General features: G+C 34.7%; 1 protein-coding gene across 1 annotated transcript in view; it reads right to left on the minus strand.

Annotated features, from left to right (window-relative positions):
• Window positions 1-18,950, minus strand: part of MRPS35 (mitochondrial ribosomal protein S35) — a 42,595-nt gene that overhangs the window by 7,878 nt on the left and 15,767 nt on the right. Inside the window, exons 5-7 of the mRNA XM_032646264.1 lie at window positions 18,677-18,816; window positions 8,569-8,678; window positions 6,832-6,901 (exon numbers count right to left, since the gene is read on the minus strand). Of these exons, the coding sequence (XP_032502155.1) occupies window positions 6,832-6,901; window positions 8,569-8,678; window positions 18,677-18,816 (320 nt within the window). The remainder of the gene's footprint in view (window positions 1-6,831; window positions 6,902-8,568; window positions 8,679-18,676; window positions 18,817-18,950) is intronic.

Below are 18,950 nucleotides of genomic sequence, written 5' to 3' on the forward strand. Positions count from 1 at the left end.
TGGGCATGTCAAGGAATTCAATTCAAATCAGATCAATTTTTCAAAAATTTACTGAATGCTGATATGCCAGACATTGTACTAGATGCTGGGAATATAAAGATGAATGAAATACACAGTCCTGTCCTCAGTGACCTCACAGTCTAATGAAGCTGGGCAGACATGTATACAGGCAACTACCATAAAAGCAATAAAAGGAATGCTAACTGACAGAGGGAGAAGGGAAAAAGGATGGGAAGAAACATCTGAGAAAGGTTACATCTGAGGTGTATTAAAGGATTCCTATGAATTTGCAAGTCTGATCAATTTGAAAAGGGATATAAGCAAAGAAAAGAGCATATGCAAAGTTATGAAAGAACACATTATGTTCATTATGGTACAGGATACATAACCTACAGTTCATGAGTAGCTGGTAATGAGGTGGTAAATTGCTGTGAATAGACATACTAAGTAGTTTAGATTTTATGCTAGTTAATGGGGAACCACTGAAGGATTTTATAAAGGGATATTTTATAAAGGGATATGATATCTTGCTAGGAGTAGCCAATATTATCCTACAGATTCCATTAACATATTAACATTGTCAAATATAAATTAGCATCATGAATTAAACTCATAGAAGCAAATGTTTGTAGAGAACTTCCAAAATAATATAGCATTAGAATACTTTTCCTTTAAATATTTGAAAAAACACATAATCCAATGAAAAGCCTGACCTACATATAGCCCAAAATCATACATCCATGAAAATTAAGTATCTCAAACTGCTGCTAAGATATTTCTTAAAATTTGGGCATAATTATTGATTATTAATAATTTTATTAATAGATCATTAAAAAGCTATACCAGTAAGCTAATTATTGCTAACATCTAACAAGTATGCTACATTTTAAATTACTGAAAAGGGAGTTTCTTTGTTACTCTGTAACTTTACTTTTTAAGTTGGAAACCTACTTCAAAAGTCCATTTTTGAATCTCCAAAAGAATAGACAATGTTTCAATAGCTGTTATTAAACATTTAGTTTAATATTATTAAATGTTATTAAATATGTAGTTACCTAGCACTGACCCAGATAGTCTGAAGAACAAAATACAGTAAGATCAGATGCATGTTAATGAGAGTCTTACAAGATTAGTTAAAAGGACAAAACATACAGGGAAAACAACCCATGGAACATGGACTAAGGCAACTTTTGTAGTCAAGAAAATAAGACAGTATAATTTGCCATCTATGCAAAGTAGGAGTCAAAGAATAAGAGGCTCAAATATATCTGATAAAAGATTAATATCCAAAATATATAAAGAACTCATACAACCCAATAGCAAAAAAAAAAAAAAAAACCACCTGATTAAAAAATGGGCAGAGGACCTGAATAGACATTTTTCCAAGAAAGACATTCAGATGGCCAAAAGGCACCTGAAAAGGTGCTTACCATCACTAATCATCAGGCAAATGCAAATCAAAACCACAATGATACCGCCTCACACTCATTAGAATGCCTATTACCAAAAAGACAAGAAATAACAAGTGTTGGTGAGGATGTGGAAAGAGAACCTTTGTGCACTGTTGGTGGGAATGTGAAGTGGTGCAGCCACTATGGAAAACAGTATGGAGGTTCCTCAAAAAAATAAAAATAGAGCTACCATATGATCTAGCAATTCCACTTCTGGGTATTTACTGAAGGAAATGAAAACTCTGGCCTGAAAAGATATCTACACCCCCATGTTCACAGAAGCATTATTTATAATAGCCAAGACATGGAAACAACCTAAGTGTCCATGAATGGATGAATGGATAAAGAGTAAGTGGTGCATATATATGCAGTAGAATATCATCCAGCCATAAAAAAAGAAGGAAATTCTGCCATTTGCGACAACAGGGATGAACTCTGAGGGCATTATGCTAAGTGAAATAAGTCAGACAGAGAGAGACAAACAGTTATGATCTCACTTATGTGTGGAATCTAAAAGAACAGAAAAGAAACAAAAAAACCCTGAACTCATAGAAGCAGAGAACAATTGGTGGTTGCCAGAGGCTGGGGGTGGGAGGTGGGTAAAATGGGTGAAGGTGATCAAAAGGTACAAACTTCCAGTTATAAAACAAGTAAGTCATGGGGATATAATGTACAGCCTGGTGACTACAGTCAAGAATGCTGTATTGTATACTTGAAAGTTGCTAAGAGAGTAAATCTTAAAAGTTGTCATCACAGGAAAAAATTTTTTATTAACTTTGTGTGGTAATGGATGTTAAGCTGACATACTGTGGTGATCATTTTGTGTTTTATATATATACACACACACACATACACACAAAATTATGTTGTATACCTGAAAATAAGATATTACATGTCAATAATATCTCAGTTAAAAAAGAGAGGTTCGAGTGGGTATCAAAGCCTTGAAGGATATACAAGAAATAAATAAGTAGAGAAAAATAAAAAATTAAATAGTAAATTATATAACCTTTATAACATTTTTTATAATATTTATTACTAAACCAACTTGCTTCTACTAGTGTTCCTCAACAGAAGAGACAGTGTTTTCTCCTTAGGTATTAATCTCCATATCCAACAACACCAAGCAAATAAGAGACAACCAGTAAACATTTGCTCATCAATCAATGAACAGTTCATTTTAATGAAAGCACACTTAATATTTGCCATGAGGATGGTTTACTCTTTCATAAACACTAAAACACTGAAAGAGGTGCCTTTTCACACACCTAGTAAAATGCTACTACATCAGTTCAATATGTTCACAGCCTGGCTCTGAATTATTTTTCAGTCTCATATCCTACCTCTGCCCTGTTGGTCGTGTACCCTGGCCACACCAACTTCTGCCTGCTCTCTAAACCCACCAGGCCTAGAGTCCTTCACCTACTGCACACTCCTACTCATCTTCCAAAACCAGTCACCACTTCCATGATGCTTCAAGGGAGAATTAATCCTTGTATGCACCTCTCACAGCACTATGTTCCAACCTCCCTTACCTAGCGAAACAGACTATATTATAACCACCAAATCCCTCTAGGAATAAAGGTACCTAAAACAGAGGCTCATTCATTTTGATAATCCGAACGATACCTATCACTGTACCTTGTAAACAAGAACAAAATCATTGATGAATGCTAAGAAGAGAAAACAATAAATGTCATTCAAGCATTCTCTGATAACCTGGAAATCTATGTTTATGTGAGCACACACAAAAGATCACTATGAACTCATAACCACTAGACTAAATGGCAATTATGGCTCTGCAAAAGGATTCATCATTTTTATCAGAAATACTTGCAATAAGGTCCCCTTTAAAAATAAACTCTGAGTATAAAATTATCCATTTTGTTACATGACTTTTCAGAACCACTTTAATACAAACCTAGATATATTTCTGACTGGCAACAAGACTATCATGAAGTCCAAATTAGACAGCCAAAAATTCAAATTTTAAAAAGCAGCCATTAGTAATTAAATATCACAATCACCCAAGAACCCTCTGAATCTGATTTCAGATCTCTACATTTTCTAAAGCAAGTGTTTATTTTCTTTCCTCCACCACTGTCTGTGTTTTAGTCTATCTTTTGTGCAAGTCACTTTGTAAAATGCTTCATTCAATCATCTCTTAACCAAATCACTTGTGGAAGGTTTAAAGAACAACATGCAACAAAGTTAACATTTATTATCAGTTGTGCCAGAATGTGAGTCAGATACATGTTGTAAAAATTCAAATACAACAGGGCACAGAGCTGACTTGATCTGCATAAAGTCTTTGTCAAGTTAACTGTGAGGTATACACAGAAACTGGAAATAAATGAATTTGAAATTCTAAGATAAATCTTTCTTCATTTTAGTAGTTAACAATGTTAATAGCCACCATTTAATGAGCACCCACTATTCACCAGACATTTCACATAAATTCTCCCTGATCTATCCAAAAGCCCTTAGAAGAAATCTGAGCCTGACGTTAAAAGGATGGCCAAGGTTACACAGGTAACAAGTAGTGGGATTCAAATCCAAATGTGAATGGTTCCAAAGATTAAAACCTAATTCACTTCTATGCCAACATTGTGTAATACTGAAATATTAAACCCAATTTCTACATGTCTCTTTGCTTCTTTGAACAGCTGAAGAATAAATGGTTTAATGTATATCTGTTTCTCAGTACCTTCTTAGCACTGCAATAATCATTCTGTGAAGCATTACTAAGACTCTATGCTTGAAGTCTATGCTTTGTGAAGTCTATGCCTTTTGAATATGTAAATTAATAAAGAAAACCTCAATTAAAGTTAGAGTTGGCAATGGCCTGTAGAGGAAGGTCTCATGCATTCTCACACTCCATTATTTGCATGCACTGACCTTCACTTTCATGCCCCACTGGAAGAAGCACACACTGCACTCTCAAACAGAAAGTGCAACTACTTTACAATCCCAAAGGAAGAGTTTCTCCTTGCTCAGCAACAGCCCAGGCAATGAGAAACATCTCAGCTCCGCAAATGAAGTCATCACCACCCTAAGCTCCTACTTTCCTCCCTTGAACTTTCATTTAGAACAGCCCCTCCCAACTCCCTCCTTTTCCCTATAAAAACAGGCTCCCTTTTCTTTGTTCTCTGGACTTACCTACAGTTCACCATAAACTGCATGTCCCAAATAGCAATTCTTTGCTGTTCCCGAATAAACCCATTTTATTGTTTTAGAAGTCAACAACTTCTACTTTAATAATTTTATATAGTTAAACTGTTTTGAATAGCACACTACAGTAACTTTCTTATACTGGTCTAAACGCATACCTTTTCAGAGAAGTTTCAGCATTATGTTACCTAAAACTACCAACTACTTTCTCTCAATGCTACTTAGAGGTAACCTCCACAGAGCTTAGCTTTTAGGTATTAAATGCTCTGAAACTAGCCTTAAAAATAAAGGAATGAATTAAAAGGGGCTCTTTAAATATTTGATTAAATACCAGGTGGTAACATCAATTTCAAGTATGAATTCCATGCTGGTGAAGGAAAAAAGAGTTTCAATTCAATAAAAATTCTGTTCCACCAGCTCTGCAAAATTTCATGGCTCATCTGCATTCTCTTAAAGCTTCTTCACTGATGGTACTTGTTTAGAAAGGATCAAGAGCCAAGTTTAATATAGGAATTATTTAATTATGTTTAAGACAGTTGTATGTGGCTACTTACTCTGGCATCAAAGTAATTAGCATTAAGATCAAAGGCTTCTTGCATGAATCCAGAATACAAACTTGTTTGGATTTTATGTCATGGAACCATAGAAAGAGTCCAGTAAGTCAACTTTCACTGAATTTATTTATGCCTGTCATTTCCTTTGGGGCAAATTCATTTTACAGGCTGCTGGCAAAATAAGAGACTCAAAACTGGTTGGCTTTTATTGTTTGGTATTAACTCTTTAAGCAGCAGCCATAGAGCTGAAGCTAATTCAGCCATGTTGCTGGTTCAAAAGGGAACTTAATGACCTCAAGCGAAAAGCATTTATAAAATCAGTTGACAGGAAAGAGATTAACTGCTATTATGATGTTGCTCCTGAAGCTAGGAACTAGAAAACCGCAATGAATTATGATAATTAGAATACCTCAAAAGCAGAGAAGAGCTACCAGCTACTTTCTGTTCTTTACTAACCTCGCAACAAAGTTTTATTTTTTCTTTAAATTTTCCACTCATCCCCTTGTGCTACAACTGTTTTATTATTAACATCAATGAAATCTGTAAGAACAGCTGTACGTGTTCACAGAATTTCTTAGGGATGAAAGGAGATTCCAAAGATCATCTAATGCAACTAACTAACATCCAAAGAGTACGTTCCTTTTGTCATATCCCCACTAAGTAGCCAATGGATGGAACATCTTCTACCTATTAAAGCAGCCCACTCCATCTTTAGATGAGTCTTGTAGAGAGATTTTATTCAGTAAATAAATCTGTCTCACTATTGCTTCTACTTTGTTGTACCCTTAAAAGTCATGAAAAACAAATCTAACTCTTCTTTCATATGAAGTCCTTTGAGCATCTAAACAGAGTGACTCTTTCTCCAGCTACCCCCATTCCTTCAAATGTTCCCAACATGAAATGCTATTAAGTTCCATGTCTATGTTGGGCAAGCTTCAAAAATTTTAATATGTGTGCATATCTAAAATTATTTTAATTTTTAAAAATATTATATAAAACTGTGAGTTACCAAAACATATTAGTTATCAACTTTAAATGAGTTGATGCTCATTCACAGCAAAATCTTCCTCATAAATGTGTATATTTATACTAACACTCAATAAATTTAGTCAGACACAAGACTGTTTTTATACTATTTAAATAATTAATTGCCCTTAATTGTCTCTAATGTATACCAGTGAAATGTTCACATGAAAGGCTATTTGATAACTAAGATTTTAATAAACATTTAAAGTAACTTTCTACAAAGTTTGGGAGCTTTGTTCTATAGTTTATTTGAGTAACAGGATGAATTGTATAGTTCAAGTAATATAGATGATGATCTCCCTTCCATAACATTGACAACTTTCACCTAAAGTCATACAAACAAACAAACAAAAAGTAAAAAATTCTGAATTTTTTAGCCTAAGTCAGAAACTCTGAACTTTAAAGGCATTTTAGTCATCTAATTTCTGAAGGTCCTCAGATGGACTGAATTATCTGTTTCAAGATCCTCACTTTCAATGTCAGTAGGAGTTATCTATAACATTTCACATGTCCTTAGCTTAAATAGTGGTTCATTAAACACTCATCTGAGTGCTGGCTACACAGACTGTTTTGAAAGGTTAACATATCCAAAGTACAATGACAAAGTTATTAAAAACACAATCACTTACCCAAGACTCATGGTATAAAACTGTTAGTAGATACATTGCATAATCATAATTCTGTCTCTTTAAGGGGCACCTTTAAAAGATAGAGAGAGGGAGGAAGTCAAAATTCTAAAAATTCAGTACATGGAAAAATTTGCAAAGTATACAAATACAAAGGATAACTCATATTCAGGAATTCCGTATCTGACTTAGGAAAATTCCGTTATTGGAAAAAAAATGATCTATGTAGTTTATGACTTGAGGATATTGAACACTGATGTTATTTTTACTTTTATTTAGAGGATATCTTTGCTCTCATCACTAACAAAGTTATTTATATCTGATAATAGCTTTACAACTATTTTTAATATGAATGTGTCCAATCCAAGTGTCCTTCACGATCTCAGGGCTAAGTGTCTGCGATGGTGTGAACATACCTGCTGAGTTCACTTAAAGAATACAGAGAGACTGATGCTAATCTAAATGTTCACCCTGATTTCCCCAGAGCTGATTCTTTTAAAAATGAGCTACACTACACAATGCTATAATTTTTTGCTATCATATTTAAAATGAAACTAATGACCTAATATTAGATAAAATTTCTACATAAATAAGAGCTGGCATTAACTTTTAGGCTAATAAAATAATATAGAAAAGGAAATAATTACTTCTAATTTCTTTAAATATAAAATTATCATATGAAAATTGACTTTAACTGGACTCTGTTTATTCTGTACTTAGGTTTAATAGTCCTCTATTCTATTAAGTTGTTACCATAAAACATACACACACACACACACACACACACACACACACACACACTGACACTTATAAACTTAGCAAAAAAAAATTATCAGAAACTTACAGAATTTCTAACAATAACATTTTAAGTATTTTTAAAAATTGCACAAACTAAAAACACAGCATTATTTCACATTCTCTAAAGCTAAAGCTAGCAAAAAGATACTATTCATAAATTTCAAATTTATTTCTCCTATATGGTAATAATCTAAAATCACGGTTCCCAAGCTTTTCCCACCTCCACACTGTTGCCCACCTCCACACTGTTGCCATCTCTGTATGCCATCTCTGTATGTTGCTACTTCTTTATACCACTAAGAAGCAGAACATAAAACCTGATTGATACTGACACCTCCAAATGCTTTGAAATTAAGATAAGTAGGGAGAGAGGATATCTGCCCACTTATTTTTCTTTATATTTTGACATAATTTTGAAACAACCAAAGAATAATTCTAGAAATAAAATAACCATTTAGCAAAAACATACCAATAGCCTTTCTTTACCTCAAATGACCTAATTTATAAATTCATATACAATAAATTTAATACTGCTTTTACAAACTTCTACGCTAGCACTGAAATTCTGCTTATTTACAAAAATGCCTTGATAAATTAATTTCCATATTTAATAATTTTGATTTTGAAATATAAGATTTCTATACTTTGACTTTGCAGAAACCTGTTTAAGTATTACTCACTGGCAAGTCATTCTTTCGTTTCCGTCTAACATCTTCCCTGAGTTTTACATACACAAATATATTAAAAATAACAATTTAACTCAGCTAGGCAAGCCTCTCCATGCACATAAAGATCATAGCAACAGGAGGCTAGTGTGAGAATATTAAAAATATGAATTAGACAACTTCTCTGACCTAACAGGTTAATACAAGGACTGCCAGGGGACTGGAGGACAATAAAGCAACACATGTGACAGATCTGCTGAACTTTTTCTTCCTTTACCTATCTGTCTTGATGGTAAGCACATCTGTGCTCTTGCAGTATCGATCTCCTACAAGTTTAATAAGTTTCTTCTTTGCGTGATCATCTAAATTCAAACTGGAAAGTTTAACCTTAAAAATACAAGAAAAAAAAATTTTTTAATTACTTTATAAACTTTGTATAATGAGAAAACAGTGGGAAAATTACTTATACTAACATTAAAAAAGAAACCAAAAGAAACTTTATCAAACTCCTTCCTTTACAGAATTAGTAATTCACAAGTATCATAAAGCCTGATCTTACTCATGGAAAAAAAAAAGCGGGAGCAAAGTGTTTGGAGTTCTTTGAAGGTTCTGGGCATTAGTACCTTTCCTAAAAGAACCAATGACATGTCTCTTAAACAAATGAAATGACAGTGCTTATGAGTATTACTAACTAGTAGAATTCAACTCAATTAGTGTCAGTAAAGCTGTTTATAAAAATAAATGGATGGGGCTTCCTTGGTGGCACAGTGGTTGAGAGTCCGCCTGCTGATGCAGGGGACACAAGTTCGTGCCCTGGTCCAGGAAGATCCCACATGCCGCAGAGTGGCTGGGCCCGTGAGCCATGGCCGCTGAGCCTGCGCATCCGGAGCCTGTGCTCCGTAACGGGAGAGGCCACAACAGTGAGAGGCCCGCGTACCGCAAAAATAAAATAAAATAAATGGATGAAACACAGGGGCTTTAAGAATTTCTACCATGCAATTATGAGACCCATATCACTGCAACAGTTTAGGGGCTTTTATTTTATTTATTTATTTTTATTCTTGGCTGCACTGGGTCTTCGTTGCTGCGTGCAGGCTTTCTCTAGTGGCAGCGAGCGGGAGCTACTCTTCGTTGCAGTGCGCAGGCTTCGCGTTGTGGTGGCTTCTCTTGCTGTGGAGCACAGGCTCTCGGTGAGCGCACTTCAGAAGTTGTGGCATGCAGGCTCAGCAGTTGTGGCATGCGGGCTCAGTAGTTGTGGCTCACAGGCTATAGAGCACAGGCTCAGTAGTTGTGGCACATGGGCTTAGCTGCTCCGCGCATATGGGATCTTCCCCATCCAGGGATCAAACCCATGTCCCCTGCATTGGCAGGCAGATTCTTAACCACTGTGCCACCAGGAAAGTCCCGGGGCAATTATTTTAAAAGCTACAGATGTCTCGTGGAAGCTAGAATACAACATCCATGAAGGGTCAAAACATTTGAAATAATTCAGCTCAACATTTCTCAAAATGTTAATACTAGTCCCACAGGCTGCTAAAAAGAATGATTTCTTTAAAAAGGCTGTTTCTATTGAGTCCATTTAGGAAATGTTGAGTTAAACTGGGTTCTTCACAGCAGGATTTCTTAGAGGAGGCAACATGTTAAAGAGCATGCTGAATTTCAAGATGCAGCATTGTTATGTAATAATTCCAAAATTTATTTAACCTCAGATTCCACTTTTCAAGGGACAATTCATGAAAGTAGTCTTCCTTAAAACCTATTTTGGAAAATGCTGGAATAAATGAACATACTTTTTAATTGGCAGAGAATTATGGCTTGGGCTGAAAAGTATTATCTAGAGATGAATAGGACTGATCCAGGAAAACAGGTTAGAGACTACAATACAGGTAAATAAGGTAAACAACAGACTAGTTTTCCATGGAGAGCATTAAGAATAAGCAAAAATCAGAACTGTATGAAAAAGTTAAATAAGATTTTGAAATCCCACCTATTTCTGCCCTCTAGCTTCAATAACCCTGCATTTCACTCAAGACAACCATAGCATAAGAGCTTATTTATTTTCCCACTAGACTGCAAACCCTTGAGAGTAAGAACAATAACTGTCTTGTTCCTGGCAATGACCTAGCACCTAAAAAGCATGCAACATATTGGCTGAATGAATACATAAATTTAAAAAAGGGAGGATATGTTGTTTCCTTTTTAAGCACAGTGAATTTTTTTATTTGGATAGAAAAAATAGGAAATAAAAAAATAAATATAAATGCACTCAAAGAACATTAGTAAGAACACTGATATTAAATATCAATCCCACAGGTAGGCATGTGAAATTACCACAGTTCCCTGAAAAGAATTTATGTCAACAACCAGGTTATTAGCTTGATGGATAAAATAAGCAGTTTTATGATGACTCTGATTGTTAGCAATATGGAGAATTACCTATAAGAAAATCATAAAACGTACCTACGTTATGATTATAATTATGAAAATGTATGTATATCTGCATGCATACAGATACAGTACAGAGAAAGAAATAGATTTTACATTCAGATACTGAACAGGTAGTGATTTTCCCTTTTAAAACTCTTTCAATAAAATCATGATGTTTAACAATACATTTAAAAATTTACCATTTAAAAAATTTGTGTTCTAGTTTTTTATGTAAGAAGCAGTCAAAAACATGTGGCAGCAATGCTGATCATTACTGTGGCAACTGTTTTAAAACTCATTCTTCACATTAATATTTTAATGGTCAAAAATTATATAGTTTTATGCCAGAAGCTCATAAATATTGCAGAAACAGCTGTGCAGCGCACTCACGCCACCTGCTAGCACTCAAAGGCACTGCAAAATTGTAGTCTTTAACCTGGACTAGTATTCTTACATTTAAGTTGAGTGACATTTATTTGTCATTCTTTTTCCAAAATTCAAAAGAATCCTTAGGGTGTCCCTGGTGGCGCAGTGGTTGAGAGTCCGCCTGCCGATGCAGGGGACACGGGTTTGTGCCCGGGTCCGGGAAGATCCCACATGCCGCGGAGCGGCTAAGCCCGTGAGCCATGGCCACTGAGCCTGCATGTCCGGAGCCTGTGCTCCGCAACAGGAGAGGCCACAACAGTGAAAGGCCGGCGTACCACACAAAAAAAAAAAGAATCCTTAGACTTTACTTTTTTCAAGTTACTGTATTTTAAAGAGTCAACACTGTACTATTAACATTATCCCCAAAACAACGTTCACATTTCAAATCATAGTTATAGGTGTATCTTCAAATGTCTCATTTAAAAGAAGTACATAAATTGAAAAATGTCTAAATGTGTAAAATATTTTCTTCATTTACAAGAATATGCAGTTAATTAAAGAACTATGGTATTACACATAAGACAAGAATTGGGTTTGATGTCTAGATTTGCTACCTATCAGATAAGTGACCTTAAACAAATCATGTGATCTTCCTGTCTGTTTCCTCATTTATAAAATAGAAAGGATTCACAGAATTTTTGTCAGGAATAAATGAGATTAAATAGAAGAAAGCACTTTTTCTTTTTGTATTTTCTCATCTTTTTTTAAAATTTTCTTTTATTTTTTTTTTATTTTTTAAATTTTCTTTTATTTTTAACATCTTCATTGGAGTATAATTGCTTTACAATGGCGTGTTAGTTTCTGCTTTATAACTAAGTGAATCAGCTATATATATATATATATACATATATCCCCATATCCCCTCCCTCTTGCATCTCCCTCCCACGCTCCCTATTCCACCCCTCTTAAAATCCTATACAAATATGTTATTTTTAATTCTGAACTACTTTTATGACTATCAAAAAAATATACCAACTTTCCTTCTCTGAATTTAAAATTCTGAGCATCTCTGAATATAATTTTATAATATTTGATTACCTTCACAGTACTGCATTAACTCATGCTGGACTACACATGGTTTAGTCTTACTGTTTTACCTACTTTTACCCTTGAACCACATGACACCAGTCTGGACACCACCCCTGAACCTCAACCGTCAGCAGGTAGAGTGAAGAGTCCAGAAGGGCCGAAAGGAGTCAGGCAGAAGGGATACAAGGGGTCGAGGAAGGTATGGCATGGTGGCATGATACAAAAAGGAGACAAGCAGGGATGGCAGCATGATATAATAAGTGGTAACTGGTGGCATACTTTAAATAAAGTGTGAGATTATAGTACTGAAGACAAAGGCCCACAAAAATTAAGACCAAAAACATGAATTAGAATCTAGGATTCCTAGGAATTCCCTGGTGGTCCAGTGGTTAGGACTCGGCGCTTTCACTGCCTTGGGCCTGGGTTCAATCCCTGGTCGGGAACTAAGATCCCGCAAGCTGCACAGCACAGTCAAAAAAAAAAAAAAAAAACTAGGTTTTCTAACTCTGAGTTCAGAGATTTTTTTTTTTTGGTCATAAAACAGAGCTCAACTGTTTGCTGTTGCTACCAGTATTATTAAAAAGAGGTAACATTTATTACGTTCTTAAAATGTATCAGGTATTATTATTTTATAATAGGGATACTCTATTAACCTGTGGAGTGATATCAGCAAAGTGAATTTTAAGTTCTTTTTCTGTTTTCCTTTTGTTGATCTATATTTTATGAAATGTATACAGTAAATCTGTATTATCTTTTGTGATTTTAAAATATTTTCAATGTCTCTAAATACATAAATATATTGCTATGATATTTAAACTGTCCTATGGAATTGAAAATACACTGGAAAGCTTCATAAATTCATTTCATAAAGATGGTACAACCCTGATACCAAAACCCAAAGAAAGAAAATTACAAATCAATTATGGCTATATTACTGAAAATATTTCTAAAGCTTAAAGTTTGTCTATTTGTTAGCATATATTGCAAAGATGGTTGCAGAGATTTTCAACATATTTTTGCAGCACACTTGGAATGTTCCAATTTAAAATACAGATTACATGGAATGGAGTATGAAAATGAACTTTTTGTACTGGAAGGCCCCTCAGAAAGGTGGGCAGTCATCCTCCAGGATAGGTGAATCAGAAGTACATTAGTCAGGGCTCCCTGGAGAAATGGCTGATTCTGGGAATGGTACAAGGAATATATAAAATGAGCTAGGAGCATTCTGTGGTGCCAAAAAAATAAGGAAGTGTTTAAAAAACAAATGATGGGGCATGACAAAGGAGCAGAGGGGCCAGCTGAAAGAGTGCCCAACTACCAAAGATGAAACAATCTGAGCAACAAAATAAAGTATTATTGGACCATAATCCAAAGGATAAAGTAAAAATCCATGAATCCACACTGATACAAGTAAGTGACTGAGTAAATAAATGAATGGAGGAGAACAGACAAATACTGCACATAAAAGAATTCCAAATAATCTATATTTCTCCCTCGAGGCGGTGGAGCATAACTTCCATAAGTGTGGGCTGTGTACAGTGACTTCCTTCTAAAGAGTACACTATGGAAAGGAAGAAAAAAAAGAGTAATTTTATAGTGGAGAAAACTGGCCAACACTATCTCAGCCAGGTGATCTAAGCTGCATCATCAGTGGTAAGTCATGTGAGGAGCCTATACCCTTGCTATGATGTGATGAGAACGGCACTTAACTTCTGAGGTTTTCCTCCCCAAAACACCTAACAATCTAACCATGAGAAAAACATCAAACAAATCGAAACTGAAGGACATTCTGCAAAATACGTAACGTACTTCTCGAAACTGTCAAAGTCATCGAAAACAAGGAAATTCTGAGAAACAATCACAGCCAAGAAGAGCCTAAAGAGACACAATGACTAAGTGTAATGCAGTACCCTGGATGGGATTCTGAACAAAAAAAGGACATTAGGTAAAAACTAAGGAAATCTGAATAAAGTATGAACTTTAATTAATAATGTATCAATATTGATTCATTCATTAGTTATAACAAATGTACCACAGTACCATAAGATGTTAACAGGAGAAATTTGGTATGAATATGGCAAACTCTGTACTATCCTTGAAGCTTCTCTGTAAATCTAAAACTATTTTAAAAGTAAAAGTTTAATTTAAAAAAAGGCTCATCGGGTAAAACTGCACATAACTGCTGTGTGAAAAAAGACACGTGATGTGCATCACTACTCCGTTAACAAAGGTTTCCAATACTAACTTAGGAGTTAGTTACTAGGGCATATGTGCAATGGCATGTGGCATGTTCCTGGTAAGTGAGAGGAGGGATTTGATATTTCTCCAAAGCAACATGAGATTAGGACAAATAATCCTAAATAAAACATTATCACAGCAAATCAGTCAGTGGTAAAGTAAAAGAATAATGTACCATAAACTGATCAGGGCTCAGAAATGGTTCAGTAATTGAAAATTAATTAATATAATTCATTTCTTTAAAAATTCAAAGGAGATCATTTCAAAAATGCTAGTAAACTAGGAACAGTATACATCGTTAACACAGTAGGGATTATTATCTCTAAACTGAAATCCAATCTCAGAGGCTAAATACTAGAGGCATACCCATTAAAGTAGAGAACAGCACAAGGGACTACATAAACATTTTAGAAACTCTGTCTAACGCAAAAGACAAAAAGAAAAAACAAGCTATAGATATTTTAAAAGGAGAACTAAAACTACCATTAATTATCATTTATTTCTTAAGAAATCACCCAAAGAATCAACCAAAAAGTCCTAGCACCCCAATTTTGGTCTCCAAACATCAATGTTCACTAAAAGGTATCAGAGCTCCTGGAGAAATAGCTAATTCCAGGTCTGGGATAAGGAATATTCTATATAGTAAGCCTGGTCCACCTTGTGCCAGAAGGCAAGGAAATTTTCCAATGCTAATGGGCTTGTAATAAAAGGACATAGGAATCAGTTTAGAAGAGATCCTACTGGCCAAAGTTAGGACATACTTTGAACATCAAAAAGAATATGACTTTACTTGATCAAAATTTGCTGAATATACCCATCTACACATTACCTGTTCAAGGGAAAAGCAAAAAATGACAACCCATAACCTCACAATGGAAAGATTTGGGTTGTCAGCCTCTTAACCAAGTGATCAATCTCAGTATACTAAGAATGAGGCAACCAGACTTTACGTGCCCTCTCATGTAATGCAATATAAAATACATAGCAACATCTATCAAGTATTCTTGTCAAAATAGTTTACTATAATCTAATCAGTCCCTTAAATCTAACTTCCACTTTATAGGAAACACAGGAGATAGAGACATAAGGTAAATGACACCAGGATGCATGGAGACAAATTCAGAAGGTAGGAAGCGCTGCAAGGATAAAATTTCTGTCTCTTTACCATGTCTGTGTCATGATGGGGGTTGCAGCTTGGGGGAGCAGGAAGAGGAGGGGTGAGGTCCTTTGCTGTTCTAGATTTTAAAAGATCTAAGTGACATTTTAAGCAAATGTAACAGTGCTTGACTGGATCCTGGTTTAAACAAAAAAGCTATTTAAACATTTTGGTGAGACAACTGGGGAAATCTGAGCGTGGAGTACACACTTTAGATGGTATTAAAAAATTACTGAAAATTTTATTAGCTGTATTAATTATACTGGAATTATATAGGACATTTTCATTAATTTTTAGAGATAACACACTAACATATTTTAGTATGAAAAGTCAGATATTAGTAATTTTAAAGTAAACACTTAAACCAAAAACACACAAATAAATACACAGGAGTATCTATATAAGTGTATCAAGCACTCAATATTTTAAATTCATCAAAATATTAATTATTATTGATACAGCCATGTGCCATGTGTATGGGTATTTATTATACTACTCTCTATATACATTTGGAATTTTTGATAAGAAAGGTTAAAAAACAGAATTTGGTAAAGTAGCCAAGTAAAAAATTAACTACACCATTTTTGACAAGGGTGTCAAAACAATTCAATGGGGGGAAAATAGTCTTTTCAACAAATAGTGCTGAGACAGATGAATATCCACATGCAAAATAAAGTTGGTTCCCTACCTTACACCATATATAAAAATTAACTGAAAATGAATCACAGACCTAAATGTAAGAGACAAAACTCTCAGAAGAAAACATAGGAATAAATCTTCATGACCTCGAATTAGACAATGTTTTCTTACATATGGCACCAAAAGCACAAGAAACAAAGAAAAAAATGCATAAATCGGACTTCACCAAAATTAAAATTTTTGTGCTTAAAAGAACACCATCAAGGAAGTGAGATGATCAATGCATGGAATGGGAGAAAATATTTGCAAGTCATATATCTGATAAGCAACTGGTATGAAGAATAAATAAAAAACACAACTGAAAACAAAAAGTCAAATTACTCAAAAGATGGGCAAAGAATTTAAAGACATTTCCCCAAATAAGATATACAAATGGTCAATAAGCACATGAAAAATTGCTCAACATCATTAGTCATCAGGGAAATGTAAACCAAAACCATAAAGAGATACTTCACACCCATTAGAATGGTGAAAACTATAAAGACCAACAACAATCATTAGGGAGGATGTGGAGAAATTGAAACCCTCAAACACTGCTTATGAAACAGTGCAGTCACTTTGTAAAACAGCTTGGTAGCTCCTCAAAATGTTACACATGGAGTTACCATACAACCCAACAATTCTACTTCTAGGTATATAGCCAACAGAACTAAAAACCTATGTCCACACAAAAACCCGTACACAAAGGTTCACAGCAGCATTATTCATAACAACCAAAAAGTGGAAACAACTCAGATGTCTACTGACTGATAAGTGGATAAATAAAACATGGTATATCCATAAAATCAAACATTATCTGGCAATAAAAAAAATGAAGAACTGATACATGCTATAACAGATGAAACTCTGAAAGCATTATACTAAGCCAAAGTATACATACTGTATGATTCATTTATAGGAAATATCAATAGGCAAAGCAGATTAGTTGTTGACAGGAGCTTGGGGGTAGTGAAGAGCAGGGTAGAATGGGGATTGACTGATAATGGGTATGGGATCTCTTTTTATGGTGATGAAAATTTCTGGAGTCAGGCAGTGGTGATGGTTGCACAACTCTGATATACTAAAAACAACTGAGTTGTAAACTTTAAAAGGATGAATTCTACAGTATGTGAATTATATCTCAATAAAGCTGTTATTAAAAAGGAAAAAGAAGTATATAAGAAATCAATATACCATCAAAATGGGCAAAGGAGAAAAAAATAAGCACTTTACAAAGGAATACATTCTCACCTTCATTTGAATTCAAAGGCATACATATTTTAAACATAAGATATATTTTACCTATCAAGCTGAGAGGTAATAATAATAGCTAGGCTGGTGAGAGTACAGGAAAACACACTTTCTCACAATCTGCTGGTGTTTTATCTGTTACATTGCCTGCAGGAATTTTATAATATATAATCAAAAACCTTTCACAATATATATCAAAAATCTACAAAAGATCTATATCCTTTGACCTAACTTCTCATTTTAGTAAGTTATCCTAGGAACATAATCAGGATATATACAAATATTAATCTCAAGAATATTATATTTTTCTAATAAAGAAAACTGTTAGAAAGCCTAAATGTCCCATGATATGGGTAATTTAAATAAATTATGGTAGAGCTACGCTACAGAATTACTTGTCTCTCCCACTTCAGTCTCAGAAAAGGACTATGTCTGAATTGATCAGTGCTGCACCCCTAGCCTCAAACATTGTCCTGGCAAATTAACAGACCCTCATTTACACACTATTCATTAAATAGTGTTTAATAACACTATTAACATTAAACAGTGTTTAATAACATTGAAAATTTTAAATCCACATTGTTAAACAAAATTTGAGCAACTAATCAAATATAGTATCATCCCATTAATATACACAAAGGCTGACTGTCTATATACTAAAATGAGCTCCTGTAGTCAACAGTGGTTATTTGAGTGATGGAATTACAGGCAATTTTATTTATTTATTTATTAGCTGTTGGGGGTAGGAGTTTATTCATTAGTTTATTGATTTTTGGCTGTGTTGGGTCTTCGTTTCTGTGTGAGGGCTTTCTCTAGTTGCGGCAAGCGGGGGCCACTCTTCATCGCGGTGTGCGGGCCTCTCACTATCACGGCCTCTCTTGTTGCGGAGCACAGGCTCCAGACACGGAGGCTCAGTAGTTGTGGCTCACAGGCCTAGTTGCCCCGCGGCATGTGGGATCCTCCCAGACCAGGGCTCAAACCCGTGTCCCCTGAATTAGCAGGCAGATTCTCAATGACTGTGCCACCAGGGAAGCCCCAATTTTATTTTATACTTAAAATAACTTTTATATTCTCCAAATTTCTATGATAAATATATGTCAGTTTTATAATCACGCATACAAAATATTATTATAAAATAATATGTTCCAATAATTCTTATTTTAAAAAAATTAACTCTTACCCTTAATGTCACTACTCGTGCTTTGGGGTTTCGAATAGATGGTCCTGCTGATACATAACCAGCTGTGTCAATTTCAATTGGAAAATGCTTCCTGCACTTCTCATCACTGTCTAATGCAGCTGGCCACTCGGTGCAAAAATCTGAGAATTAAAAAAAATTATCTCATTTATAGTTTTGTAAGTAAATTCTCCTTATAATGTATGCTAACCGACAAAATCAAATTATTGAGGGAGATCACCTTTCAAGATACATGAAATGAAACATGAAATGAAAG

Source organism: Phocoena sinus, chromosome 10 (genome assembly GCF_008692025.1).
Source record: "Phocoena sinus isolate mPhoSin1 chromosome 10, mPhoSin1.pri, whole genome shotgun sequence".
Classification (NCBI taxonomy): domain Eukaryota; kingdom Metazoa; phylum Chordata; class Mammalia; order Artiodactyla; family Phocoenidae; genus Phocoena; species Phocoena sinus.